This window comes from Ricinus communis, chromosome 1 (genome assembly GCF_019578655.1).
Source record: "Ricinus communis isolate WT05 ecotype wild-type chromosome 1, ASM1957865v1, whole genome shotgun sequence".
NCBI classification, from domain to species: domain Eukaryota; kingdom Viridiplantae; phylum Streptophyta; class Magnoliopsida; order Malpighiales; family Euphorbiaceae; genus Ricinus; species Ricinus communis.
In genome coordinates this window covers 35,135,282-35,162,470 of record NC_063256.1, presented here as the reverse complement: position 1 = coordinate 35,162,470, position 27,189 = coordinate 35,135,282, and the positions used below count along the sequence as shown (strand labels likewise).

Sequence of the window (27,189 nt, the reverse complement as noted above, 5' to 3'; positions counted from 1 at the left end):
ACTCAATCATCTTTCTAAAGAAAAAAATAAATAAAATCTTTCCTACTTTGTCCCAAACAACTGCTTAATTTCTATCACTCCTCCTCAAGTTGGTGCATGGATATCACACGTGAATAACTTGCATAAAGTTTTATCAAAAACTTTGCTAGAAACAACCTTGGTAAGTATATCGGCGAGTTGATCTTCAGACTTTACAAAGGGTAATGAAATAGTTCCAGCTTCCAGTTTTTCTTTTATGAAGTGTCTATCAATTTTTATGTGCTTTGTATGATCATGTTGAACTAGGTTGCGAGCAATCTCAATAGCTGAAGTATTATCACAATATAGTTTCATTGAGTCTTGAGAACCAATGTATAGTTCTTCAAGCAATTTCTTTAGCCACAACAATTCACATACTCCAAAAACCATGCCTCTATATTCTGCCTCGGCACTTGATCTTGCAACAACTGGTTATTTCTTGCATCTCCAAGTTACAAGATTTCTTCCAACAAAAGTGAAATAACCTAACGTCGACCTTCTATCATCAGCTGATCCTGCCCAATCTGCATCACTATAACCATTTATTTTCAAATGATCATGCTTCTTGAAAATTAACCCTCTCCCTGGAGCATGTTTTAAGTATTTCAACATGCGCTCAACAACCTTCATATGTGATTTTTGAGGATCATGCATAAATTGACTCACCACACTTACTACATAGGCAATATCAGGTCTAGTGTGAGATAAATAAATCAATTTTCCCATAAGTATTTGATACCTTGCTTTGTCAGTTGGAGATTCACCTAAACAATAGTATAACTTATGATTTTGTTCAATGGGAATAGTTATAGGTTTGCAACTAAGCATTCCTGTCTCAACTAACAAATCAAGAACATATTTTCGTTGAGATAAGAAAATATCATTCTTTGATCTAGTTATTTCAATACCAAGGAAGTACTTCAAATTACCAAGCTTTTTCATTTCAAACTCACAGGCTAAGTATTTTTGGAGATTTTCGATCTCATCCAAATCATCACATGTTAGCACCATATCATCCACATAGATAATCAACGCAGTTACTTTTCCATGTCTATGTTTAAAAAACAATGTGTGATCTGCGTTACTTTGCTTGTACCTAAACGACTTCATGGATTGCATAAATCTACCAAACCATGCCCTTGGAGATTGTTTCAATCTATATAACGCCTTTTTTAGTTTGCACACCATTGTAGTCTTTGAGTACTTTTCAATTCTAGGAGGAGGATCCATGTAAACTTCTTCAACGAGATCTTCGTGAAGGAAGGCATTCTTGACATCAAATTGAAGAAGAGGCCAATCTTGATTAGCAGCCAAGGATAATAGTACTCTTATTGTATCAAGCTTGGCAATAGGTGCAAAAAGTTTCTTGATAATCAACTCCATAAGACTGTGTATAACCTTTTGCAACTAACCGTGCTTTGAACCTTTCAACCGTTCCATCAGCTTTATGTTTAACTGCAAATATCCATCTACACCCCACTATCCTTTTTCAATTGGAGAGAGGCACCATATACCAAGTAGCATTTTTTTCAAGTGCGGCTATTTCTTTTGCCATAGCTTGGGTCCACCTCGTGCCTCCTAAGGTAGATGATAATTGCAGTACATAAGATGTACATGACTTTGATAAACGATGATAAGACACTTGATTAGTAATAGGATAGTTTGTTTTGATTTTAATATCAGGTTCATATCTAGCAGGATGTATACCACGGTTAGCACGAGCTGGAATGTGGTATTCAGAAGTTACCTCAGGTGAAGACTGACATGGTTGGCCTGGTGGTGCAGAAGGATCAGTACTATCTGTGAGAGAATCACCTTGTAATTCATCACATTCATCCAGCTCAGTGTTTTCATCACCTTTCCCTGCTATTTCCAACTCAGAATTTTCATCACCCCTCTCTGTAATTTCTAGAATATGTGAATCCTTTCTCGGTGCAGTAATATGCTTTTCATGCAATGGGAGAAATGTTAGCACATCAAGATTGATCACTTCATTATGTGTCTCCCCCTGAAGTGAAGAATCTAGAGAGTAAAAAAAAACTCATTTTCATGGAAGACAACATCCATAGAGACATGAAGTCTTTAGAAGAAGGATCGTAGCATTTGTACCCCTTTTGATAATTTACCATATCCCAGAAAAATGCATTTTACAACTCGAGATTCAAGCTTATTTCTCAGATAGGGATACAAATGAACGTAAACAACACATCCAAAAAATTTAGGGGGTAAATGAACAAGAGGAGGAAGATTGCAATAATCAGATAATACATCTAGTGGTCGTCGATAATCAAGAGTACTTGAAGGAGTTCGATTAATTACGTAAACTGCATAACTTAAGGCTTCTCCCCATAAATAAGAAGGAACATGTCCTTCAATTAGAAAAGATTGAGTGACTTCCAAGAGCTGTCTATTTTTCCGTTCTGCAACGCCATTTTGTTGCGGTGAGTAAAGGCATGTTGTTTGATGAATCATGCCAACATATGCCATAAACTCTTTTAGTTCTTGGTTCAGATATTCTCCCCCATTATCTGATCTAAAAACCTTTATTGACATACCAAATTGAGTTAAAATCATCTTATGAAAAAGACAAATAATAGAACTTACTTCACTTTTCTTTTTCATTAGATAAATCCAAGTCATTTTAGTGCAGTCATCAACAAAAGAAATATACCATTTTATTCCATTAAGAGTTGATATAGGTGCTGGCCCCTAAACATCAGGGTGAACCAAAGTGAATGGCTTACTTGTTTTATTTTCACTTGAAGGAAAGTGAGTATGATGACCTTTTGCTAGAGCACAAGTTTAAGTAAAATCTGAGACACTAAATCCAACAAATAATGAAGGAAATAATTTTTTTCAAATAAAAGAAAGATGGATGTCCCATTCGTTTATGCCATAACCATATCTGTTCTTTTTTCTTGTCAACTGAATTCTCTTGTACCGCATGAGCTTGCCCTTTGCTGTTGAAAACCATCGTCCAGATAGTACAATCCTCCTCTTTCTCTACCACTGCCAATCTTCAACTTGATGTGAAGGTCCTGAAAAACACAGTGAGTGGAAAAAAAGGTACAAGAAAGATTATGGATTTGGTTAATTTTTGTACTGAAAGAAGGTTACACTTTAATGATGGCACAAATAATACATCTTTTATATCAAAAGAAAGAGATAATGGGACAGTACCAATACTAACAATTGGTGAAGAAACTCCATTAGCATTAATAACAGCACTCATAGAGCAATTAGAGGATAGCTGACTGAATTTGTGTCTATCACAAGTCATATGATTTGTTGCACCTGAATCAATTATCCAATCACTATTACTAGTAAGGGATGTACCTGATTGAGCAGCAAATTCATAACTTGTGGCTAGATTAACCTTTGGGTTGGTGTTCTCCTTTTGGTTATTAGAGGATGCTTGAGGTGCCTTCTTACTTTTGGGGTGCCAATCTGGATACCCATGCAGTCGAAAACATGTCTCTATTGTGTGACCTGTGCCATTACAATGAGTACATTTACGATCCTTTTTTGATGAGGAGGTCCTTCTTGTGATCATTGCAGCTCCTTCTCCAAGTGTCCCTCCAATCATGGCTAATTGTTGATTAGCTTCAGCACAAACCACAGCATACACACTCTGGATATTTGGGAGGGGTCTAGTAGCAAGTACTCGGCCTCTTACCCCATCCAATTGAGAATCCAATCCAGCCAAAAAAATATACACACGTTGTGCATTTACCTTTGCAGTAAATTTGGTGATATCAATTGTACACTCCATAGTACAGTCATCAATATCATCAAATTGCTGCCAAATCTTTTGTAGTTTTCCAAAATAAGAAATAATGGACTCACCATCTTGCCAAATAGACATCACTTCACAATGGAGTTGATATGCCTTTGAAGCATCTTGCTCGACAGAATATGATTGTTTCACAGCATCCTATATTTTTTTTGCCGTGTCCAAGCGAAGAAATAATGGTCTGATGTCTTTTGTCATTGCATCAAAAAGCCATGATTTGACCAAGCAATTTTCTTCTTGCCATGATTCATACCCTTCTGAAAGTTCATCTTTTGATGGGACTTTCGTACCTGAAATAAAACCCCAAGGCTTTCGTCCATGAATCTTATTTTGGGCATTCAGGGACCATTCGATATAGTTGGTTCCATCAAGGCGTTCTGAGGTGATTAGAGAATTTTCCTGTATTAGAAAAACAGTTGTAGAGTTGTTGTTTCTCTCATAAGAACTATTGTCACCCTTTTTTGAATCAGACATAGTGACAATGGCACAAAGAAGAAACTACAACAGAAGCGTATAAACAGAAATAATAATTGTGCCAGCTTCAATTCCAAAAGAATATTGAAGGTGGCTCTGATACCATATCAATCAACACAATTATGAAGGAATTTCTTTTTATGATCATTAACAAAAGAAGAATTACAGTATATATAATCTACAGTACATGAAGCTATACAAGGAAAGAGAGGAAAAATCCCATATAATCGAGGATTAACTCAATCATCTTTCTAAAGAAAGAAAGGAATAAAATCCCTACTAATTTGTACCAATCAACTGCTTAATTTCTATCATCTGCAAGAGAAGAAAGAATGACGGGGTGTTGAGTAAAGGAAAATGCAATCATTTCAATACAACATTTGAAAAGACATTTTAACATTAGTCATTTAAATAAGCATGTAGTTACCATTTCAAAAGGTGATATCTGAGACAGTGAAAACATATGAGAGACTGCTTGTTATGAAGCCAAAGATAGCTGACACATACCCTTCTGCAGTTATAAAACAATTAAGTTGAAAAGATCTTCCATTATGCATACATCAAAAGTTGATATCAACAAAAGTGCATTTGTCAATACTTAACTCTTCTAGTGAATCTCTTTGCTTATACTTCGGCAATGAAAGCATTAAGATTGAAGTCAGAAGACAGCCTTCTTAATGTTATCTCTCCACTTCCAGTTTTTTCTCTAAATCCACGTTAGTGTTTCAAGTCAACAATTCTTTACTGTATTTAGCTTTCGAGATTATGTTATAGATTGAAACTGATGGTTCCAATCCCGACCCTCTCATTTTGTTTAGTAAGATCTCAGCTTCTTGCCACTTACCATCCTTGCACAAAATTCCAATGGTAGAACTATAACTAGCCACATTTGGAACCAATCTCTTGTCCTCCATTTCTTTGAGAAACCTCAAGGCCCTAAAGGAGTTGCCTTCTTTGCAGTAACCATTAATCATTGTATTGTATACAACTTCATTAGGTTCCAACTTCATTTCAGCCATTGATCTAAAGAGTTTTGATGCTTCTTTCATGTTACCTTTCACACACAAGCCATGTAATAACACGCCATAGATGTGGACATCAGGAACTAAGCCAACTTTCTCCATAGAAGAATAAAAATGAAATGCTTTCTCCATGTCTCCAAGCCGAACATGTGCGTTAGTTAAGATCGTATATGTCACTTTAGAAGGAGAAATGCCTCTCTCCTCCATCTCCCTCACTAAATCAGTGACATCCACCCAGTTTCCTCCGTTGGAATATCCTTCAATCAAAATATTATAAGTAAACAAAGATGGAGATAAACCATTTGACTTTAATTGTTCAAACAAACTTAAAGCCTTTTCCAACTTCTGTACACTACAAAACCCATGTATTAGAGTATTATATGTAACTAAATTTGGACTAATACCAGCTCTCTTCATTTGATCCACCAACTTCTCAGCCTCCCAAATCCTTGTCTTTCTACACAACCCACTAATCAAAGTATTATAAGTAACAACATTAGATACCACACCTCTCTTACACATTTCGTCAAACAATTCATAAGCTTTATGCAGTTTCCCTTCATTGCAAAACTCATTGATCATACAATTGTAAGTATATAAATTAGGAAAGACCCCATCAAGCTGCATCTTCTCAAACAACTCAAACCCATCTTTTCTAAGTCCCTTTTTAAAGAACCCATTAATCAAAACCGTATAAGTATATTGATTAGCAACCAAATTCACCTCTCCCATTTTATTGAACAAGAGTTTTGCTCTCCTAACATCACCATTCTTACAACACCCATCAATTAAAGTAGTATAAATAACAACATTAGGAGACAAACCCATTTTCTCTAAGTCAGTCAATAGCTCAAAACCTTTATAAAAAACACCAGCCTCACAACAGCCCTTTATCATTATTCCATAAGTATACACATCCAATTCAATCTTACCCTTTACCTCATTAAAAACGAACCATAACTTCTCAAAACATTTTGATTTAACTAAAGAATCCAAAAGGGTATTAAAAATATTGGGTTCGAAAACAAGGCCTTTATCAACCATTTGATTAAAGTAAAGCACAGCTAGCTCTATCGACCCAGATTGAATATAAACACTGATAATTGATTCATAAATAAGGGAACTGATTTTTGGGCATGGGATCGAAATAGGTTCTGTTAGATTTTCGAGAAGAGATGAAACAGTGAAGAATGGAGAGGAGATTCGATTAGAGAGAATTTGGAGAAGGAGAGATTGGACTTCAGATTTCAAGTTGAACTTCAGGAGGTAGTGAACAATAAAGAAAACAGACTGGTGAGTCGGGTTAATGCCTTGATTAATTGAGGAATTGAAGAGTGAGAGAGCTTTGAGAGGAGGGCTCTTCGCCATTTTCGAAACGAGAACGAGAGTTTGTTGCTGCATTTTTATTTTCCTTGTTGAACAGCTACTGGCTGCTTTGAAACAGCAAACAGTTATAGGTCCGCGATCCGGTTTGGAATCTGAAACTGGGTCGGAACCGAACCGGTAGTTCTTAAAAACAGAACCGGGCGGAGCTGCACAATTTTCTCAAGGGCCTGTTTGTTTTAGAATTAGTTGTTCTTTTTAATATATTAAACATTTTTTTTGGTTATATAAGATTAACAACTATTTAATTATATATAAAAATATGATGAGAAGAAAAATAATAAGAAAGAGGTTTATATGATATGAATAGAAAAAGGTGAAAAGATAAAAGTCAAACAAATAAAGTAAACATTAAGAGTATGTAATGGGAAAATATGAAAAGAATTAGCATAAAAATAATAATTATTAGTTCATTGAAAATAAGTTTCATTTTTAAATGATTTACAAAAAAAAAATGAAAAGGAAAAAGAACAGTTTCAACAATTTTTTTATTTGAGAAAAATAAATAAATAATATAGAACAATAACAATAACAAATATTTTATTTTTATTGTTTTTCAAGGTAAAAATATCACTACAGAAAAAAAAAGTGATTTTAGTTACCATCAAAATAGTTTCTAAATGGTAGCTAAAGATGAATAACAATCATTTAGCGGCCACTTTTATTAATAGCTAAAATGCTGCAACCCAAAATTAATAGTCTCTAATATATTACAATAACTATTTTATTTTACTGTAGTTACTAATTGAAAATAGTGGAAGATCATAGGAAATAAAATAGAGAGCATTTAGCAATTATATCACATGATTATTAAAATTATAGACTACTATATTAGTCTTCAATGTTATTTTAAAATTGGTTTTTAGTTGATTTCTATTACAATTCATACAATTTTTCTAAAGATTACTAATTTATTATGTTTAATTTTTATATGATTATCACTATAATTAAATTTAAAAAATTAAATATAAAAAATTAAAATTAATAACTAATCAAAACTATTATATTAAGAGAAATAATAATATATGATTATATCCAAATTAAATATGTGTAATTACATAATAACACAAATTAAACAATCAAAAGAACATTTAACATCAATTTTGCTAATATATTTCCTACATTCACATCCATATCAGTGTGAAGACATTTAAAAATAATTATATAAATTTATGTTTTTAAAGGTTTTTCTATTAATTTAAATGAACGATAAATTTTTTATTATATATATGATTATATCCAAATTAAATATGTATAATTACATAATAACATAAATTACAACAATCAAAAGAACATTTAGCATCAATTTTGCTAACATATTTCCTACATTCGCATCCATATCAGCGTGAAAACATTTTAAAATAGTTATATAAATTTATATGTTTTAAAAGTTTTTTTATAAATTTAAATGAACGATAAAATTCTTTATTATATAAATTAAGGTGCTAGTAAATGTAAATGCAGTACATAGAGAGTAAAACAATATAGTAATTATTAAAAATGTTACAAAAAGATTGTTCTGCTTTTTTATATCACAATTTTATAATAAAATGGAAATGATATTTCTAATTGTTAAATAAAGGAAAAAGAAAAAAGATCAGTCTAAATTAAACAAACAAAAATGAATTAGCTTATACTTCTAAATTGGTGTGAGCCCATCAATTTAACTCATAATTTTTCAATTCAACTTATACATAAGATTTAATATCATTAAAATATTCCTATCCATTTGAATTTCAATTCAACCACCAATGTTGCATTGATTTTAAGACATGGGTGCTTCGTTACATGAAGTTTGCCAATAAAGGTTTTTCTTTATTGGAAGGAAAAAGAAACTAAACTCCTAATTTATATTTATATATATATATCTATTAAAAATATTTAAAATTAATTAATTTATTATTATTATTTAAAATATTATAAATTAATATTAAATATTAAAAATTTATTAAATTGTATCTATCAATTTTAATTTTATAATTAAAATAATAATTAACAATTGTGTAACGAACGATAAACGACTAGCATGTTTTAATTTTTCTTATCAAATAAATATGCTGAAATATAAGAGTAAACTAGTTATATTTTTTTAACTAACTAAATAAAAATTGTATTAAGAAATAATTATTGTATATAATAATTATAAATTTTATCTGCATTGTACAAATTAATTATTTTTCTATTAAATTTTAATATATCAATTTATTAATCTCACCATTTCACGATCGTTTTTTATGAATCACCTAGCAAAATAAATAAACACTTGATACGATGATTTTTAACAATATATAAATAAGATTTTTAATTTATTTTTCTCTTTTTTTTTGACAATTTATTTACAGATTTTTTTTTTTATATTTTGGTGAATTAATCTATTTCTAAGAATATCTAAATAAAGAAATTACATAACTCTTCATTAACTATCATTTAATAAACTATCATTTTACTAGTCTATTTTAATTTATTTTATTATTAAAAATTCCAATAATAGTGAAAAATATTTTCATTGTTGATTATACAAATCTTTATCTGAAATATTTTTTCTTTTAAAAAGATAAATACTTTTTATATATATATTTTTGTTAATACTCATAAAAGTCTATTTTTTACTTTATTTTCAACTTAATCTTTTTATAAATTTTCTTGGACTTTAATGAATTTAGTCTATTACTATAAATATTTAAATAAATAATTTAGATAACTTTTCATTAATCATCAATTAATAAATTATCATTTTATGGTCTATTTAAATTTATTTTATTACTAAAATATTTCAATAATAATGAAAAAAATACTTACATTTTGTAAATTGTATACCTCTTATTATTTGAAGTTTTTTCTTTTCTATAATATAAATAAATTTTTTCTTTATATTATTCTCGATGCTTATAAAAACTTTTATATATAGACAATTATATTTACATTCATTCAAATTTTTTTTATTCAAGTTGAAATAATATGTTTATTGTATTTTTTATTAAATCAAATCAAATAGTGTATTGTTATTATTATTATTATTAATAAAATTAAATTACTTTAGATACAATTATTTATTGTTTATCTCAAAATTTCAGATGTAATTTTAATAATGTAAAATATTATTATTACTAATAATTTTATTTAAGTAAGTAATTTTTAATTACCCTTATGCATGTAAATAAAAATAAAGGCATAAGTGTGAAAATGAAAAACAAACGATATTTATCAAAGTTATGCTAATTTTCCTGTTAATTAAATACTCCTCAAATTCACAATTGCTTTCTTTTATGTTTATTCTCGAGAAATTATTGTTATTATTATGTAATAATTTGATCATTAATTTTGTCTCTTGTAAATTGCTAAGCTACCAGCAGTCGCACTGGCACTCGCTTTCAAAATGTTCTTCCCCACTACACTTCAACTTTTCAATATAAAAAAAGTCATATAAATGTGGGACCCCACATTACACTCCTTTACTTCCCATTTGCTTCCTCCTAACTCTCTCTATTTCTGCTGCACTCACTCTGAAAACCCAGAAAGAAAAAAAATAGAAAAAGGAGAAAATGGCAAACCCTTACTTCTCTCCTCTTCTCCTCCTTCTCATCCTCCTCCCTTCCACCACCGCCACCTATACAGTGGGTGTCAACTACGGCACAGTCGCAAACAACCTCCCACCACCATCACAAGTTGCTGCATTCCTCAAATCCCAAACCACCATCAACAGCATCAAGATCTTTGACGCCAACCCCGACATTCTCCGCGCCTTTGCCAACACCGGTATTTCCGTAACCGTCACAGTAGGAAACGGTGACATCCCTTCCCTCTCAAAACTTGACGCCGCTAAGTCATGGATTTCATCCAACATTTTACCATTTTACCCTCAGACTCTCATCAAATACATCGCAGTAGGTAACGAGATCCTCGCTACTGCTGATAAAAACCTAATAGCTCACACTTTGCCTGCCATGAAAGCACTCAAATCAGCTCTTGAAATCGCTAACATCACTGCCGTTAAAGTCTCCACGCCGCATTCGTTAGGGATATTATCGTCATCTGAACCACCGAGTACTGGCCGCTTTCGTAAGGGTTACGATAAGAGAATATTTGCTCCGATTCTTGAATATCACCGTCAAACTAAGTCTCCCTTCATGGTTAATCCATATCCCTACTTTGGTTTCAGATCAGAGACGTTAAACTACGCTCTGTTTAAGCCAAACGGTGGCGTTTTCGACTCAGCTACTGGGAAGAATTACACCAACATGTTTGATGCTCAGCTTGATGCAGTTTTTTCAGCGATGAAAAGGTTAGGTTATGAGGATGTTGATATTGTTGTAGCGGAAACGGGTTGGCCTTCAGCAGGTGACCCGAATCAACCGGGTGTGAGCTTGGAGAATGCGCTGTCGTATAATGGAAATCTCGTGAAGCATGTGAATTCTGGGATAGGAACTCCTTTGATGCCTAATAGAACTTTCGAGACTTACCTTTTCGCTCTTTTTAACGAGAATCTTAAACCGACCGTTTCGGAGCAGAATTTCGGGTTGTTTAAACCGGACTTTACGCCCGTTTATGACGTCGGCGTTTTGCGTAACCCGCGGGTACTTCTTTTTGCTTTTCTTCCTCATTCTTAATTCTTTTCGCTAATGGTCAAATTAGTTGCGGTGGTTAATGTTTTCCTGTTAATAATAGTAATTAGCTCTTAAATGTAAAGAGTTTTAATATGGTATCTGGTAACTACGTTTAGAATTTGTAAGCCTGGCTTTGGGACTTTCCGATTTTTGGAATCTGGTTTGACTATTGAGATCGACCAAATGAATGTTTGATACGTGGTTAAGCTCACTATTTCTGTGATCTGAGCTCTGAAACACTGACAGCTTTTTCAAAAGTGGCAGACGACAATGTCTTCAGTTGTTAAATGACTAAACTAACCCGCACTTTCAGGCATACGGATGGGGGTATTTCCGTGAAAAAGCTTTACTTCCCGCCCTTTGTCTTTTGTATTGTTAGAAAAAAGAAATTATAATATTCTATTCCCGACATAATAAAATCGACAAAATCTAAGTACTATTTATAGTCTAATCATGACCCTTAATTTGATTTTGATCGAAACAGGCGAAGGGTCCCACAGCACCGGCACCATCGTCAAGCCAGGGCAAGAAGTGGTGCGTGCCGAAATCAGACGCTAGCGAAGATGCGTTGCAGAAAAACATAGATTACGTGTGCAGCACCGGAGTAGATTGCAGAGCAATACAAGCAGGCGGGCCATGCTTCGACCCGAATACAGTGCGGTCACATGCATCATACGCAATGAACGCCTATTATCAGACCTTTGGTCGGCAGGATTATAACTGTGATTTTAACCACACAGGAAGGCTCACCAACTCTGATCCAAGTACGTAAAATAAATTTTACCACTGCCGTGAAAGATATTTAATTATTTATTTAGTACGTAATTAATAATAAAGGGAAATTTTATGGTGGTAATGAGTGCAGGTTACGAGGCGTGTAGTTATCCTTTTGACGGGCTAAAGCTGGAAGAGAAGTCGGTGGCGGGAGGATCGACGAGATTATTATTCAGGAATGCTGTGGTGGGATGTTGCTTGATTTTTGTAAATTTGAATCTTTTCTTATTTTATAATTTATTGTGAGTTAATAACTTTGTGGGGTGGGTCCAAAAACAAAAAGAAAAAGTTTGAAAAAGGAAAGGGCAGCCTCATTGTGTGCATGTAGTTTTGTATTATTTATTTGATGTTTTGTATGTTGTTTATTATAGGTGCACCTGGAATTGGGAATGGTCTTTTCCTTCTTGGTAGGGTTTGCTTTTGAAATTAAATTTCTTGATTCTATATAGTGTTTTTTATTTTGTTATTTATGCGATCTTTATCTATACAAGAACATAATTTGAATTTAAAACTTTTTGCTCCTAGAATATTTTTAAGGGTACTTTTTATAATAAATAGTATTTAAAAATATTTTATATAAATTTAATGGATTTTATTTTTTTTTAATTTTTGTCAATAAAAAAATAAAAATTATGAATTTTGATTAAATCAAAAGTATATAAATTTATAGTGCATTTATTAAATATAGAAGAAAGTGAAATTTAACTTTTCATAACTCTTAATTTTATATTTAAAAAATAAAAAAATATATTAGAGTATCATTCTATAATATAACTTTTTAAATACAAAAAATAAAGAATATATAATATAACTTTTTGAATATAGAATTTGATATATATAAAGATTGTATTAGGAAATCATATGGATTATTTAAATTTTTTTTTAAAGAGTTTTTAAACCGGTTTTGAATGATTATTATTTTGAAAAAAAATTTAAAATTAAATAAAAATATTATTTTTATTATATAATATTTTTTCAAAATATTATATTTTTAATTTTTAAAATTTATAGTGTTATTGTTTTTAGTTATTTTATCTAAAAGTAACTAAAAAGTTAAAAAATAATTAAAATCATAATTTTAAGAAAAAGTCTAAAGATTATATTTTTGATATTTTAATATAAGAAAAGTGAAAAGATAAAAATATCATAAATTTCATAAAAATATAGATATTTTATTATTATTATTATTATTATTTTTAAAAGTAATTGTGGAAAAGAAAAACACTCAGGCCCTATTTCCTTGTTATAAGAAAAACCTTTCCAGGCCGATACTCAGTTCTTCAGCAGCCCAAAAAATTCAATATCTCATCTTGCAATGTGCTCCTATTTCAATCTCTTTGACGACATCTGTTAGAATTGAAACGATATTGAGAATATTAGCATGCTCAAACTTTTCTAAATTCTCACTTCTCATACAGTAATGTCAATAAACATAAAGAGAAAACTTTCATGACTAAGAGAATTTTGTTTTTTTTTTTTCTAATAACTGTGTTGATATGATCCGAAAAATCCCAATCAATTCATAGAATATCTATTATGCAAAAGACATTAAGTTATAATGTCTAGATTTTTTGTTTGAAAAACGACTCTGATGATTAAATTTATATTTAAAAAAGATGATGGTATGATTGATTAAAACATGTGAAAATAATCTCCTTTAGAGTTGTATTTCCTTTTCTTATTTTTAATCAGTCGTTTATCCGTGACCGTTATTATTATTTCAATTTTAAAATCAAGTTCATATATATAATTTAATAATAATTGATAATATTTTAAAAAATAATTGTAAACTAACTATTTTTAAATATCCTTAATTTCTTTTTAAAATCTTCAAATTCTATTAGTGAAATAATATAAAACTATTTTAAAAATATTTATTAATTAATTTTATTGTTAGATAAATTAATACTATCAATATACTCGATATTGCTATTTTTTAGAATTATAAATATTAAATAATTAAATAATTAATTTATCAGTGAATATTATATTATATTTTTCTATAATTAGAATCATTACCTAATTAGAAAATTAATTTTTTAGTTAATATAATATTAAAATATAATATTCTATTTTTTAGAATAATCATTATCTAATTAAAACACTAATTTATCATTAATATGTTATTTTTTAGGATTAGAATCAACTTCTTATTAGAAATGTAATTTATTAATCAATAAATTAAGAAAAAAATTATAAAATTACACATAAAATTGAATTACACATGTCAAAATAAAAATTTTATGTATCAAAAATTAATCACATATATCAAAAAGATTTTAGATTTTAAAAATTTATATATATAGATAAAAGATTTATAGGATAAATATCTAGAAAATAATATTTATAATAAGATAAGATAGTAAAGTAGAGGTTGCCTATCTATTAAACAATAAAAACTGATTGAAAAAGTTAGTAGTTATGTCACTACCACTTATAAGAAATGATATTTTTCTGGGAGGTATGCATCAAATACCAATAATTATATCATTGAATTGGGCATCAACCATAAAATTAATGTAGTAAAGGTTGCATAAGTATGTTTCTCAATACTTGTAGACAATCTAACTCCAAATATTTTCCTTTCTACATAAGTCTCATTGGCTTTATGCAGTTGAAGAGCTCTACAGTTTTCATGTTCCCGGTAGATGTCACCACATATAAGTGCATTCCGTCAAAAGCTCAATCCCACATCGACAAGGAATACAAATTTAAAACGGTTTATAAGTAAACAAAAACGACATGCTGTTGTCCCTTCGGGGACATCCGATAAAATTGGAACGATACAGAGAAGATTAGCATGGCCCCTGCGCAAGGATGACACGCACAAATCGAGAAATGGTCCAAATTTTTTTTTTTTTTTTCTCATTCAGCAATTAATATTGAAATTAATTATGTTTATTTTTTTTTTTCTTCATACAACTCAAAAAGAAATCAATATTTGAGTTTTATACTTTTTCATTCTTTCATACAATTCAGTAATTAATATTGAGTTCTTTACTAAAGTGGGATTAATTATGTTTAACTGTGTTCTTCATACAACTCAACAAGCAATCAATATTGAGTTTTGTACCATTTCATTCTTTCATAAATTTTCAGTAATAAATATTTTCTATACTTTATTGGGATTTAGTATTTTTGTTCTTTGTTCTTTGTTCAATTGAGTAAGCAATCAATATTGAGTTTTATACTTTGTTATTAGCTATTATTTTAATTATTATTCTTGTCATATTGTCACTATTATTATTTTGGTTATCAAATTAAATTAATAAATAAAAATTTTAATATTTTATTATTATTTTGTAATGTTTAAGAATAATAATAAATCAAGATATATTTAACTATTTTTTCTAAAATATTTATTATTTTAAATTTGATTAGTGCAATAATATAAAGAAAATATTTTTAAAATATTTATTAGTTAATTTCTAGTATTATATAAGTTAATACTATAAATATATTCGAGATTACTATATTTCAAGATCATAAATTATTGTATATTTAAAAAACTGATTTATTAATTAATATAATATTTATTTAAAATATTATTTTTTAAAATTATAATTATTATAATCAAAAATTAATTTATTAATTAATATAATAATAAAAATATAATTAAAAATTATTTTTAAAAGTTAAATTATTAATTAATTAAAAATATAACTTATTAATCAATCAATATATATAAATTTAATATATCAAAAATAGATATATATATATATATATATATATATATATATATATATTAAAATTAATAACATATATTTTATGTCTCGAAATTATATATATATATAGATTTGAAATTCCAAATTTAAACATTAAAAAACTATTATCACAATCTCAAAATTAAGAAAAAAACTAAATCTGAAAATTAGACACTCTAAAAAGAATAATAATATTACCAACAAAATGAAACAAAAATAAAGATTATTATATATTATCTATATGTATATATCTTCGTCTCTACCTACAGCTTTATATTGCCTCTAAACCGGAATATGATCATTAGCCCGAGGCCGAACAGATTCGCGACAAATCGGGCAATGCCGGTGCTTAATCAGCCATTTATCAATGCAACCCTTATGATAAAAATGGTTGCACTTTGTGAAGATCCTACACTCTTCACCATCTTTAAATTCTTCCAAACAAATAACACATTCCCTGCAAAACACGTTCGGTTTCTGCACTTCACTCTTGTACTCAAAAACACGCCCTGCTATTACTATAACCTTCGCTCTCGCCATCCTCTCGGGCGGCAATGGCTGCGGCCGTGGTAGTTGGTTTCCTGGCTGTGGCTGTGGTGGTCGGTTTCTGGGACGTCCTTGTTCTGTATCATTGTGGTTTTGGGTTTGATAAAAGAACCTTGCTGCGGATTTAATGCATATGTAAATTGCTGCTATTTGCATTAATATTAGTGCTCCAATTAAAACACCCAGTAACTGTTGCATGAAATCATTGCTATACAAAGACAGAGAATGAGGCGGAGGCGGAGGCGGAGGCGGTGGCGGTGGCGGTGGCGGTAGCGGTAGCGGTGGCGGTGGTTGATAAAGAGACATAGGAATTAGCTGCTGCAGTATGATTTTTCTGTTGTTGATTGCTTTGGTTGGGCTAATGGTTTAAGAATTGTAATAGCAGTAGAAAGAGTATGGCTTTAGACTTATATAAGAGTTTTTAGTATTCTATTTGAAGCTAAATACTAAATCATTATCTAAATTGGATTTGGAATATGAAAGTCCAAAACAAGGAAAATAAATAATTTTTAATAAAACTTATATTTTTATTTTTTCATTTATGATAGTAAATTAATATATTAAGTAACATATAATAATGACAATATACAAATAATTAAAAATTTCTAAATACACTTTAAATATCCAAAAAGATTTGGAAAGAAAACTTTATTAATCTTAAAAATGTTTGATGGTATAGGCACCTTATATATTATATTTTTATATCATAAATTATATATGATAATATTTCCTACACATGTATGTTTTTATTTCTAGTTACACTTAAACTAAGAGGCTATTTTATTTCTATGATTTTTAATTAAGACTAAAGTATTTATTTTACTTTTGTTAATAAATAAAATCAATAAAATCATATAATGTAAATAATTTTTTTTTGAAAACTCTTGAAATTTTTTTATTATGAAAGTATGGAAGAACAAGTAGAAAAAAAAAAAGCAATTTAATTACTTTATAGGATAATAATAAAAAATTTGATAGAAGAGTATTAGTTAATAAAAAAATATCAGAAAGGGGAATATACTCTTAAAATGAGAACCTTCTGATCTTCAAGCAATTATACGACGACGTTTATAGTCTTCGTTCACCGACCTTATTGCTTGCGTCGAATTTTGAATTGAATGATAAATCAAATAATAACAACCGTCTCTCTCTCCTCGTCTCTTCTCTTTATCTTCTCTTTTTTGCCTCTTCCCGATTTTGCCCCTCCATTATCTGATTCTCCGTAAACCAGGACACAGGTAAAATTCCAATTCTTTGTCTTATAGTCTAAATTAATTATTGTAATTACTGTCTTTGATTATTATTATAATTGTAGTTATTGATTTTATTTGATTTGGTTATTTCAATCTACAAATTGGAAACCCTAGATTTTGATTGAAGTTTGAGACCCTAATTTTGGTGATGTTACAGTTTGATATCTTGATAAGTAAAGATGCCAGCAACAGCAGGAAGGGTTCGCATGCCAGCGAACAATAGGGTTCACAGTAGTGCAGCCCTGCAAACACATGGTATATGGCAAAGTGCAATTGGGTATGATCCATATGCACCTAATAAAGATGACGCGAAATCCTCTTCACAACAAAAATCCACCTCAAATAATGCTTCTGAACCTGAGGCTGAGAATGCTTATGCTAGTTTTCAAGGCCTCTTAGCCCTTGCTAGAATAACTGGTTCTAATGCTGATGAGGCTCGCGGCGCTTGTAAGAGATGTGGCCGTGTTGGTCATCTTGCTTTTCAATGTAGAAACTTTTTGAGTATTAAGGATGACTCTAAAGAGAAAGACCCAGATGCTATTCAGGCTGCGGTTTTATCTGGGTTGGAAAAGATTAAGGGGAGTGCAAGGAAGAAGGAAGAGAGCGAGGAGGAAGATGAGGAGGAAAGTGAGAGTTCCGATTCTGACGTGGATTCAGAGATTGAGAGGATTATTGCGGAAAGGTATGGTAAGAAGAGAAGTAGTAAAAGGAGGTCGTCTAAGGATGATGATGATTCTGAGGCTGATGATGGAGAGAGGAAGAAAAGAGGGAGGTCGAAGCAAAGGAGGATTAAGAAAAGGGAGAGTAGTGACTCAGAGGATGAGGATGAAGCTAGAAGGAAGAAGACAAGAAGGGAAAAGCGGAGGAAGAGGGATGAGTCTTCTGATGAGGAAGAGGAAGATCGTCGGAGGAGGCGTAAGAGAAAGAGTAGGAAGGAGAAGAGGAGGAGGAGAAGTCATCGCTATTCTGATGAGTCTGAATCGGATACTTCTGAGGATGCTGGCAGAAGGCATAGGCGTAATAGCAGGAAGGCAGCTTCACCTTCTGATTCTGATGTGAGTGGCTCTGATGATTCGCGGGTTGGCAGGGGTACAAAACGCTCAGAAAAGAGGACCAAGAAGCGCCATCATGAAGATGATGAGTAGCCTCTTGCTAGTAAAAGGTAATGCATTGATATTCCTGAGTTCCAATTAAGATTTCTAGCTCTTTGTTTGATTTTCTTCCTGTAGTTGGATACATTATTTGTGTGCTCTCATCCTCTCAAATATAGGAATATATGCGCTGTTCTCTTTTTACCATATCTTAATTATGCAATGAATTAATTTCTTTATTTTGGGATTAGACAAACCTTAACTGTTTCAATGTATAGGAGTTCTCAATTTTTTTTTTGAATTCTCCTAATGCTCATAGTAATGGCAATGGCTATGTTATCGTCGTCCTTCTTTCTTTAATTGTTATTTTTTTCTAAATAATAATCAGTTCTTTCTTTGTGACATGCACTACCAGCTTCTGTAAATATCTCTAATTACTTTTCTTTTCTCTTCCATGTATGCTCATCTTAAACTGCGTTTGAAGTTAGAGTTCTGAGGCAACATTGTTCTGTGTATGTGGGTGTAGTTTTGTTGGCAATCATTTAAATGACTAAACTAATTGAGGCATAGAACATTCCACATTCAATTATTCCTTGGAAATTTCTTCAACCTACTTTTTCCTAACAACTTATAGTACTGATGGCAAGAAACTATATTTGGGAAAGGGATGAATATATGGGGCTCTCTAGACACAGGTTTGTGGGCCACATGAGTCATTTTCCTCTCCTCCCCCATATTCCTCCTTCCCAAACACAGTGTTAATTATTATGCTGTCTATGGCATTTTTCAGTGATCTGTATCAGGAGGTCCTCATATTTATTAATGGACTCTTTGACATGTTCCAATTTCAAAAATAAAGATCCACTCATGGTACTTGTCTTATCCAAGATCTTATGTTTAGAATTCTCCCATGTCACCAGCAATACTCATACTGATGTCATTTGAGGCCACATTTTATTCTACTACTTCATGCAGTTAAATTGCTATTGGTTTTCCGTACAGTATATAAGTTGCATAGGAATAGAGAATGATATAGAAACTACACATTTTATAGATTGGCCTTTAATCCTCTAGATCCTTTTGTCATCTCGTATTTAAATACTTGAAATCTTTCTTATAAAGCTGACTATGCTAACCAAATATGAAAGCCTTCGCTGGCCTTTTTTTTTAAAACTTTTTTTCATTAAGGAAGTCAGTAAACAAAATAATTCTATCAGAGTTGTCTTTAAGAAAAGCTTGAGATTTTGTAGTGGGAATGGTGAGAGCTACCCCTGTTTTATATAAGGTGTATCAGAGTTGAGGCTTGATTCTCGCAAGCCTTGTAATCTGTTTGTAATATTTTAACTAAGATCTGTTAAAAGTAAGATTGGTGTGGTTCTGCACAAAATTGTCTTTCTTAACCACAATATTCAATAGGAAGTAAATTTAGATTTAGTTGTTCATGAGGTTTTTGATGATTTTGGAAGGTCAGAAGTGGGTGATTAATTTAAAACTAACTATCACAGGGCTTAGGATCGGATATGTTGGGTTTCCTGACAGTGTTATGATTAAAAATGGTATTGGTGCCAGGTTGAGTAAATACAAATCAGGGTTGTTTTTCCTCACTGAAGCATTGATGCTGTATCATTGTTGAATTGATACCATAATATTTGAGAGTCTGTTTGCTATCCTTTCTATTTCCTGTTTTTAGTTTCTGTTTTCGCATTCAAAATGTTTATTTTTGCAAAACAAGCAGAGAATACCAGGAAAACAGTCCTTCTATGGTTTCTTTAATAGTTGCGAGAACTTATTTCTTTTTGGGTCTTGAAAACTTAATTATCCTTCTTAATAAATAAGGTAATAAAAAATAAATTCTTTTTATACATTTTGTTTTGAAAACTGAACAACAGAAACCAAAAAGCAGACAGAAAATTGATATCAAACAAACCCTTAATTGCAGCTTCAAGGGGGACTTAGCCATGGTGAGCTGTTATCCCTATTCTAGGTTTCTTAAAGGTGGAAGAGCAGTGTCCTATTCAATTATATACTGCAGAATCTCTGCTGAAACAATCTGGAAATTGTTGCCAAACCACACTTTATTTGCTTGTTTACCTGGCAGCCATGTTGCTAATATTATAGCATACTGTTTTCTCCTTGTTTGAAATTTGAAGGGAATTTCCCCTGTCAATGCTTCTGTCTGATCAAAGATTTTGCCTATTCTGTTTTGCAGAAGATTTAATTTTGTATGCGTTATTTCTCCAATATCATTCATCATTTTAGTGCCTTGTGATCTTCTCATTTTGCAAATATTATTAATGCAATAAAATTTACATCAGAAGAGTAATCTTCTACCTGATTATTGGCTATAAAAGATTTGAAGAGTTCCCTTTGTTGAATTGTGCTATAATCTTTCTCACGTTAACAGCTTGTTTACATGGAGTTACACAGAGAAATAGTGGTAGCTCATATTAGGGGATTAGATATCCCAAGACTTGAAATAAAAAGAAAAAGAAAAAATTGATCAAAGTTTCCCTCTGGTGTCTATTATCTACATGATAGAAATGTAACTTCAGAATTATCCTTGATTTCAGGTTCTTAAATACCCCAATGTAAAACTATATGAGACTGCTGATTGTTTGTGAACATACTGTTCAATAGCTCATTGTCAAGTTTGGTTTTTTTTTTTTTTTTTTTGCAGGATTCTGGAGAAGATGATTGTATCCAGATTTATAAGCAGTGGAGCCAATACTGTTACCCAAGTTGAAGTACTCTTTTCTGTTGTTTATACATGTCCAGAAACTTATTTGTGTCAAATCATTTTTCTGAAAATTATCAAAAAAGAAGAGTGAGAATGGATGTGTGTGTAACCAGCCTATAAATATGTTGCTTTGAGTACCAATTTCATTTCAAGTTAAAGTTACTGTACTGTTAAATTACAAGCTCTCGCTATTCTAACTACAGACGAGAATAGGTTGATCCTTCTCCATTAGCCATTTTAGATGTGGCTATATGTTGTTTTGTGGTTTTCTCTCTTTCGAGAGAGAAAGGCAAGGGATTGGGAGGTAGGAATAACCAACCCCTTGTAAAATATTCCCTGGCCTGGGTCAACCTTAAATAGCAGTGTGTTACTCTAGGTTAGGTCATGTATAATAAGTCAATGCAAGAAGTTCTTTTATGTTTCAACATAAATGACATCTGAGCTTTGCATAACGATTCTATTCGTGGAACTGGAAGAGTTGAAGCCAAATTTTATTTACTTCTTTTCTCTTTACTTTTTTTGAACTGCTGTGGGGACTAATTTAGAACAGCCACTGAACTGTTCTGTCTGCTGCTATTAACTGTTTTAGTTTGGGGAACATTGCATGCCAATAATGAGAAAACTATTATTAATTATTTTATAGAAATTCTTCATGGGTCAGTAAAGCAGAAGCACAAGCATGTCTGCTAGTAAAATCTATGGCTATTCATTTTATTTTATCAACTTGGAGCTTAGAGGAAGTAGAAGAGCTGAATAGCACCCATTTGCTTACAGGAAGTAGAAGTAGAAGGCCTTAACAGATTCGGTCAGAGGGGTAATAGCATAAAAAGTTTAATTGAGTTTACAACTTTTTCCCTAATTCTATTATTACCCTGATTTAATTTCCTCTCACAAAATAAACAAAAATATACATGGGAATTTGGAAATCTTCGTACATTGAATCCCAAATCAATCTCCAGTTTGCCATGCAACTTATCATGCAGCTTTTTAAGTTATCATAAAAGATGATAATATAAGCAACAATTATGAACCCCATAGGGAAAAGAATTGCTCATAAATAACAACAGAAACATCCCCCTATATATTCAAATCAGATACTGCAAACAAAATGTTCTTAAGCCGGTTCATGGCTGTTTAATTGCCTTGGTCTGGTGTTGCAGCCATATTGTTAAGCTCTGCAAACCTCATGCCAACACGCATCGAGTGCTTCAAGAACTTTTCAGCACATCTCGTAACACAGGTCTCCTCCTGTTTCTGAAGAGATTTGCGCGTAAAGTTGTCCACACAGTCGATGAAGCATCTCTCCACAACTGAATTATACATCCTCATACTGCAGATACATAACAATGGCCAAATATTAGAAAATTCAATCCCATTACAATCCTTGATTTAAGGAATCATGTGAGTACTACTTTGTAAATTACATGCCTCCATGTATAAAGCTTTCCGTAAAACTTTTATAATTTCCACATTTAAACCAATAATACATACAACATCATTTCATGGAAACTTGGTTTCAAGCTACAGTGCCTTTCAGCGCAACCTGAAGGGGGGAGAGAGCATCCAAATACAAGAAAAGAACTAACAGAATCATGGTGATATCTATTTTTCTAGGAGAACTTTCAAAATCGAAGTTCATTGGGCAAATTTGTCTATAAACGAGGCACAAGTTGCTATTTGTATGCATCAGTAGAAATTGAGACATGCCTTGTCATTACAATTTATCCTTCACTCAATAAGTGCAGAAAAAGAAAGATCAGTAACAGTGCATTGAGAATTAGATGTTTTATTAGATGTTGTTCCCAAATCGTCCAACTGCAACACAAGCTGCTTTGGTTTTAAGGAGAACATTCTTCTGGTTTCACAAAAACAAGGTTACATACACAGAACTAACCATGTAACCTATAGCATACAAAGCAGATGTGAAGCCACATAAATAATGAAAAAACGAAGGAAAAAGCAATAACCTAATTCCGCCTCAACCTTTCAAAATCAGCTCACAAATAGGAAAAACAATAGAGAAACAAAATTATGCTAACGCAACAGCAAGGGGAAAAAAGCACTCAATCAAAAACTGCTCAGCTCCTAAAAGAGCTTACTGAGTCAGTTACAATCAACAGTTTCGCACCCTTGTGAATCATAGCCATTGCTCAAAAGCTCAAGTGAATAAGCATATTATATTAGAACAAAAAGGGTACGAAACAACCTAAATTAACAAATCACCAAGCCTTTCGCACAAAATCCAGACTTGCTGGAGAATTAAGCAAAATATGATAATAATATGTTGTTCCCAAAACGTCCAAATGCAACATATTCACTTAATTGATTGCAATTGCATTGGTTTTAAAGGAGAACATTATGTTAGCTCCAAATCAACAGAGTCACAAACCAAGCTCTGCAACCTAAAGTCTATAGAAAATGAGATCTGAAGCCTCAAATCATAACCAAAAGAAAAAATTACACCTCAAAATGGCTCATGTCTAAGTTTAAAACAAAACCAATCAAGGGTAATGCATTCAAAATCAACAATACATTAAAACCAAAACAATTAATCAAATTGAAATAAAATAAACCAAAGATGAAATCTTTTTTTAACAATTACCCACAAATATACCAAACACCAAAGGCAGAATATTACACAACCCATTACATTTTATTAACATAATAGCAGATCCGCAAAAGAAAATTGAAAGAAAAGGCGATTTCAACAAGAAAAATAATTTACAAACCTGTCACGCACTTGAAGCTGTTCAATGAGGTTGGCCATGCGCAGCTTGTCTTCTTCAGGTAGATTATCAAGTCCCTGTAGCATGTTCTTGTCCATAATTGATTTCTAACTCTTTAAATTACTTCCTGAGAAAAGGAAAAAGAATGGGGGTTTATGTTTGTTCTCACTTTCTCCAATATGAGCAGCGAAGTAGGGTTTAAAGGACTTTATCTTTGTTGTTCTATACAGGTGAGAACCCTAACATTTATATGTCTGGTACTTAAGAGTCTCTGTAACGTCGTCGTTCCGATGACTTGTTTAGTAGGTTGATGGATGGTGCCAAAGCCCAACTGCCAATTCTTTATCAGAAAATCTTCAATAAAAAAGTGTGATTTATCTTTTTATCATTTTAATATTTTTTAATAAATAATGACTAAATTATATTATACCTTTAAGAAAATTTGATATTTGCATGCAGTTGCTATTGTTCTTTTAATTGTTACGTCAGTTTTTACTAACGGTGTTATATAATTTAGTTATTATTTACTAACAGTGTATTCACAAAAAATCAAAATGATAAAAAAAAACCAAATATATTCTAAAATAAAATATGTTAAACTATCAAGTACATAATAGTTTATTGAAGTTTTTCTTTCTTTTTTCAGATTTAGTATTTTAATTGAATACTTAATAATAGATTATGATAAAAATAATTATATCTTTAAAAATTTCTAATTCTATTTACATTTTAAAAATTTATTAATTAGATATATAAAAATTTTATACAATCAAAATCTCCTTAAATTTTAATAAAACTAACTATTACCTCATTCTTTATTAGTCGAATAACTAAATTGGTAATTAAATATTATAATTTAATTCTTAAATTTATTATCAAGTATCGAACTCGTTCAAAATTAATTTTATTATCAAATTAGAGTAAAATTTTATCTTTTATATAAATTTAATTTAATTTTTAATTTTGATATTCTTTTTCTTACTCTAATTTTGTATTTTCAATACAATCTAATTCATACAAATCTAAACATTTTAAAACTACTTATAGTTACAATAATATTATTAAATTACTATGAATTTAATTTTAGTTATTAATATAAAATAAATATTTCTAGTTAAAAATACCATCTTATTGTTATTTTATTATACATTACAGATAAACAGAATTAAAATTAAAAATCAAATTAAATAATCATTTCTTAATCTATCGAAATAATCTAAACCCAATTAGTTTTATATAAAGTCCACTATTAATGAAGAAAATCATGATAATCTTGTATGTTAAAAATTAAATTTTTTATCTACCATTCAAATGAAATTAATACAAGTGAATTTTTTATTTTTAATATAGTTTAATATTAGTGTCTAATAAAAATAATAACTTTTAATTATTTATTTTATTTAAAAATTTAAAATGAAACTATATATTAATTTAATAATATTAAATAAAAAATAAATATTTTTAGTATGTTTAAATTTTTCTAGGATTAGATTATGCTACAAAAATAAAAGATATAAATAAATAAAAGAATATAAAATTTATTATTCTAATTAGATAGTAAAACTAACCTATGCTAAAAATAAAATTTTACTTAATTTGATAATAAAATTAATTTTGGACGAATTTAATACTTAATAATAAGTTTAAGAATTAAATTGTAATTTTAAATTACAGTTTAGTCCTTCGACTAATATGAAGGAGGGTAGTAGTTAGTTTTATTAAAACTCCAGAGAGTTTTGATGTAACAAAAAAAATATAGGGACCAACTTGTATATTAGATCAAACCTCTTAAGGTGAATAGTATTTAACTCAATTTTAATTTATTATAACTAGTCATTTAATATTATTATTTTGATTATAAATATCTCTAAATCATAAAATTTAAGTTAGACTTTTTAATTTATAAATAACATAACTAACACTAAATTGAATATATAATAATAATTTCATAAATATATATCAATGATATTTTATACAAAAGGAGAAATTGTATTTTTTATAAAACAGATATATGATCTAAAAGTTTTATGCAATTGGTAGTTGTTTTTTATATAACAATTTTTTTTGAGTCCACGTGTGTTAGTGAGTGGCATATTCTAGCCACGTGAGTGTTGTTGAGTCTCTTGTAGTGTGAGTGCGGGCATGCTGCAAGAGCGTGGGTGAGTGGTAAGCGTAGGAGGCGCTTCAAGGGCGGCAGCGCAGTGGTTCAGTGCCGTCATTGAAATCATACGCGGGGTGGCGGGGACTTCGACTGCCTTGTATTGGGTGAAGAGAAGGGGTGAAGGCCCAACATGACCCTGACAATCTCGACCTTGACCTCGAATAGGTCTTCGGCCTCCATTCGGGCCTGACTTAGTTCAAAGTAGGTCGGAATTCGGAGAAGCCTAAGAGCCGCTCGATCGCAGAGACCAATCACCTCCTATCACTTCATCCCGGGTGATACGGATAGGGGACCACGTGCGGAGATCTAGCGGCTTCTTCCCGAACCGGAACAACAACTTGATCGGGGCTGATTCATCGATGATTCCCCTTCTTTTGAAGAATAAGATTCCAAGAGAACCTGTATTCAAGGAATCCGTTTCCCCCCCCCAGAGGACTCACTGGATGGGTCGATTAAATTTGTTTGATAAGATTTAATAGTTAATTTGATCCTATTTTAAAATTTTTTCTTTATAAGATGATAACTGATTTGATTTTTTTCTCTTTGTTAATTTTGAAACTATTATTCTTATTAATAATTATTAATATAATCTATCTTAAGTTGATCTTAATTTTTTATTATAATAAATAATTATTCTAAAATTATACTTAATAGTTAAAAAAATTTAATATTTATAATTATAACATTTGGAATTAGAAGCTTTTCTATTATTGGAATTTAAATTTAAATTATTTTTTAAGTATTTTATAAATATTTTTAATAATAAATAAAATTGACATAAATAAAATTAATTATTAATTATTTTAAGCTATTTTTATTAATTTATATAATTTAAAATAATATTATAAAATAATATTGAAAGACGAAATATACCTTCAATAATCAATTGAGATATTAAAAGTA

At 30.6% G+C, this 27,189-nt stretch overlaps 6 protein-coding genes and 1 non-coding gene across 13 annotated transcripts; 3 read left to right on the top strand and 4 right to left on the bottom strand.

Moving 5' to 3' along the window:
* Nucleotides 1-2,677: 2,677 nt before the first annotated feature.
* Nucleotides 2,678-3,883, bottom strand: LOC125370098. Of its 2 annotated transcripts, none has more exons than XM_048374061.1 (2): nucleotides 3,199-3,883; nucleotides 2,678-3,056 (listed from the first exon to the last, which is right to left on the bottom strand). In XM_048374061.1, exons 1-2 carry the CDS (start codon nucleotides 3,881-3,883, stop codon nucleotides 3,022-3,024), a joined length of 720 nt encoding a protein of 239 aa, XP_048230018.1. In that variant the 3' UTR covers nucleotides 2,678-3,021. The 2 variants fall into 2 exon arrangements, with proteins under 2 accessions (XP_048230018.1, XP_048230024.1); XM_048374067.1 differs by having other exon boundaries at nucleotides 3,355-3,883.
* LOC125370097 (pentatricopeptide repeat-containing protein At4g11690) lies at nucleotides 2,678-6,748 on the bottom strand. 6 transcript variants are annotated; one of them, XM_048374029.1, is made up of 3 exons: nucleotides 4,889-6,748; nucleotides 4,713-4,796; nucleotides 2,678-4,188 (listed from the first exon to the last, which is right to left on the bottom strand). In XM_048374029.1, the coding sequence occupies exon 1, from the start codon at nucleotides 6,706-6,708 to the stop codon at nucleotides 5,011-5,013; it is 1,698 nt and encodes a 565-aa protein (XP_048229986.1). In that variant the 5' UTR covers nucleotides 6,709-6,748; the 3' UTR covers nucleotides 2,678-4,188; nucleotides 4,713-4,796; nucleotides 4,889-5,010. The 6 variants fall into 6 exon arrangements, with proteins under 6 accessions (XP_048229986.1, XP_048229997.1, XP_048229989.1 ...); XM_048374040.1 differs by having other exon boundaries at nucleotides 2,678-4,101; XM_048374032.1 differs by having other exon boundaries at nucleotides 2,678-3,751; nucleotides 3,865-6,748.
* Nucleotides 6,749-10,132: 3,384 nt separating this feature from the next.
* Nucleotides 10,133-12,514, top strand: LOC8278071 (glucan endo-1,3-beta-glucosidase). Its single transcript, XM_002532802.4, has 3 exons — nucleotides 10,133-11,264; nucleotides 11,779-12,058; nucleotides 12,160-12,514. The coding sequence occupies exons 1-3, from the start codon at nucleotides 10,233-10,235 to the stop codon at nucleotides 12,312-12,314; spliced, it is 1,467 nt and encodes a 488-aa protein (XP_002532848.2). The 5' UTR covers nucleotides 10,133-10,232; the 3' UTR covers nucleotides 12,315-12,514.
* A 2,304-nt stretch (nucleotides 12,515-14,818) lies between these two features.
* LOC112536854 lies at nucleotides 14,819-14,921 on the top strand. Its single transcript, XR_003080789.1, has one exon. It is a non-coding gene; the product is annotated as a U6 spliceosomal RNA (small nuclear RNA).
* A 1,057-nt stretch (nucleotides 14,922-15,978) lies between these two features.
* On the bottom strand, nucleotides 15,979-16,780 carry LOC8278072 (E3 ubiquitin-protein ligase RING1). The gene has a single exon (XM_002532803.2). It carries the CDS (start codon nucleotides 16,622-16,624, stop codon nucleotides 16,055-16,057), a length of 570 nt encoding a protein of 189 aa, XP_002532849.2. The 5' UTR covers nucleotides 16,625-16,780; the 3' UTR covers nucleotides 15,979-16,054.
* Nucleotides 16,781-17,397: 617 nt separating this feature from the next.
* On the top strand, nucleotides 17,398-21,897 carry LOC8278073 (CAX-interacting protein 4). The gene is made up of 3 exons (XM_002532804.4): nucleotides 17,398-17,556; nucleotides 17,729-18,733; nucleotides 21,340-21,897. Exon 2 carries the CDS (start codon nucleotides 17,751-17,753, stop codon nucleotides 18,714-18,716), a length of 966 nt encoding a protein of 321 aa, XP_002532850.1. The 5' UTR covers nucleotides 17,398-17,556; nucleotides 17,729-17,750; the 3' UTR covers nucleotides 18,717-18,733; nucleotides 21,340-21,897.
* Nucleotides 21,898-22,200: 303 nt separating this feature from the next.
* Nucleotides 22,201-24,366, bottom strand: LOC8278075 (mitochondrial import inner membrane translocase subunit Tim9). Its single transcript, XM_002532805.4, has 2 exons — nucleotides 24,129-24,366; nucleotides 22,201-22,729 (listed from the first exon to the last, which is right to left on the bottom strand). Exons 1-2 carry the CDS (start codon nucleotides 24,221-24,223, stop codon nucleotides 22,534-22,536), a joined length of 291 nt encoding a protein of 96 aa, XP_002532851.1. The 5' UTR covers nucleotides 24,224-24,366; the 3' UTR covers nucleotides 22,201-22,533.
* Between the last annotated feature and the right edge of the window lie 2,823 nt (nucleotides 24,367-27,189).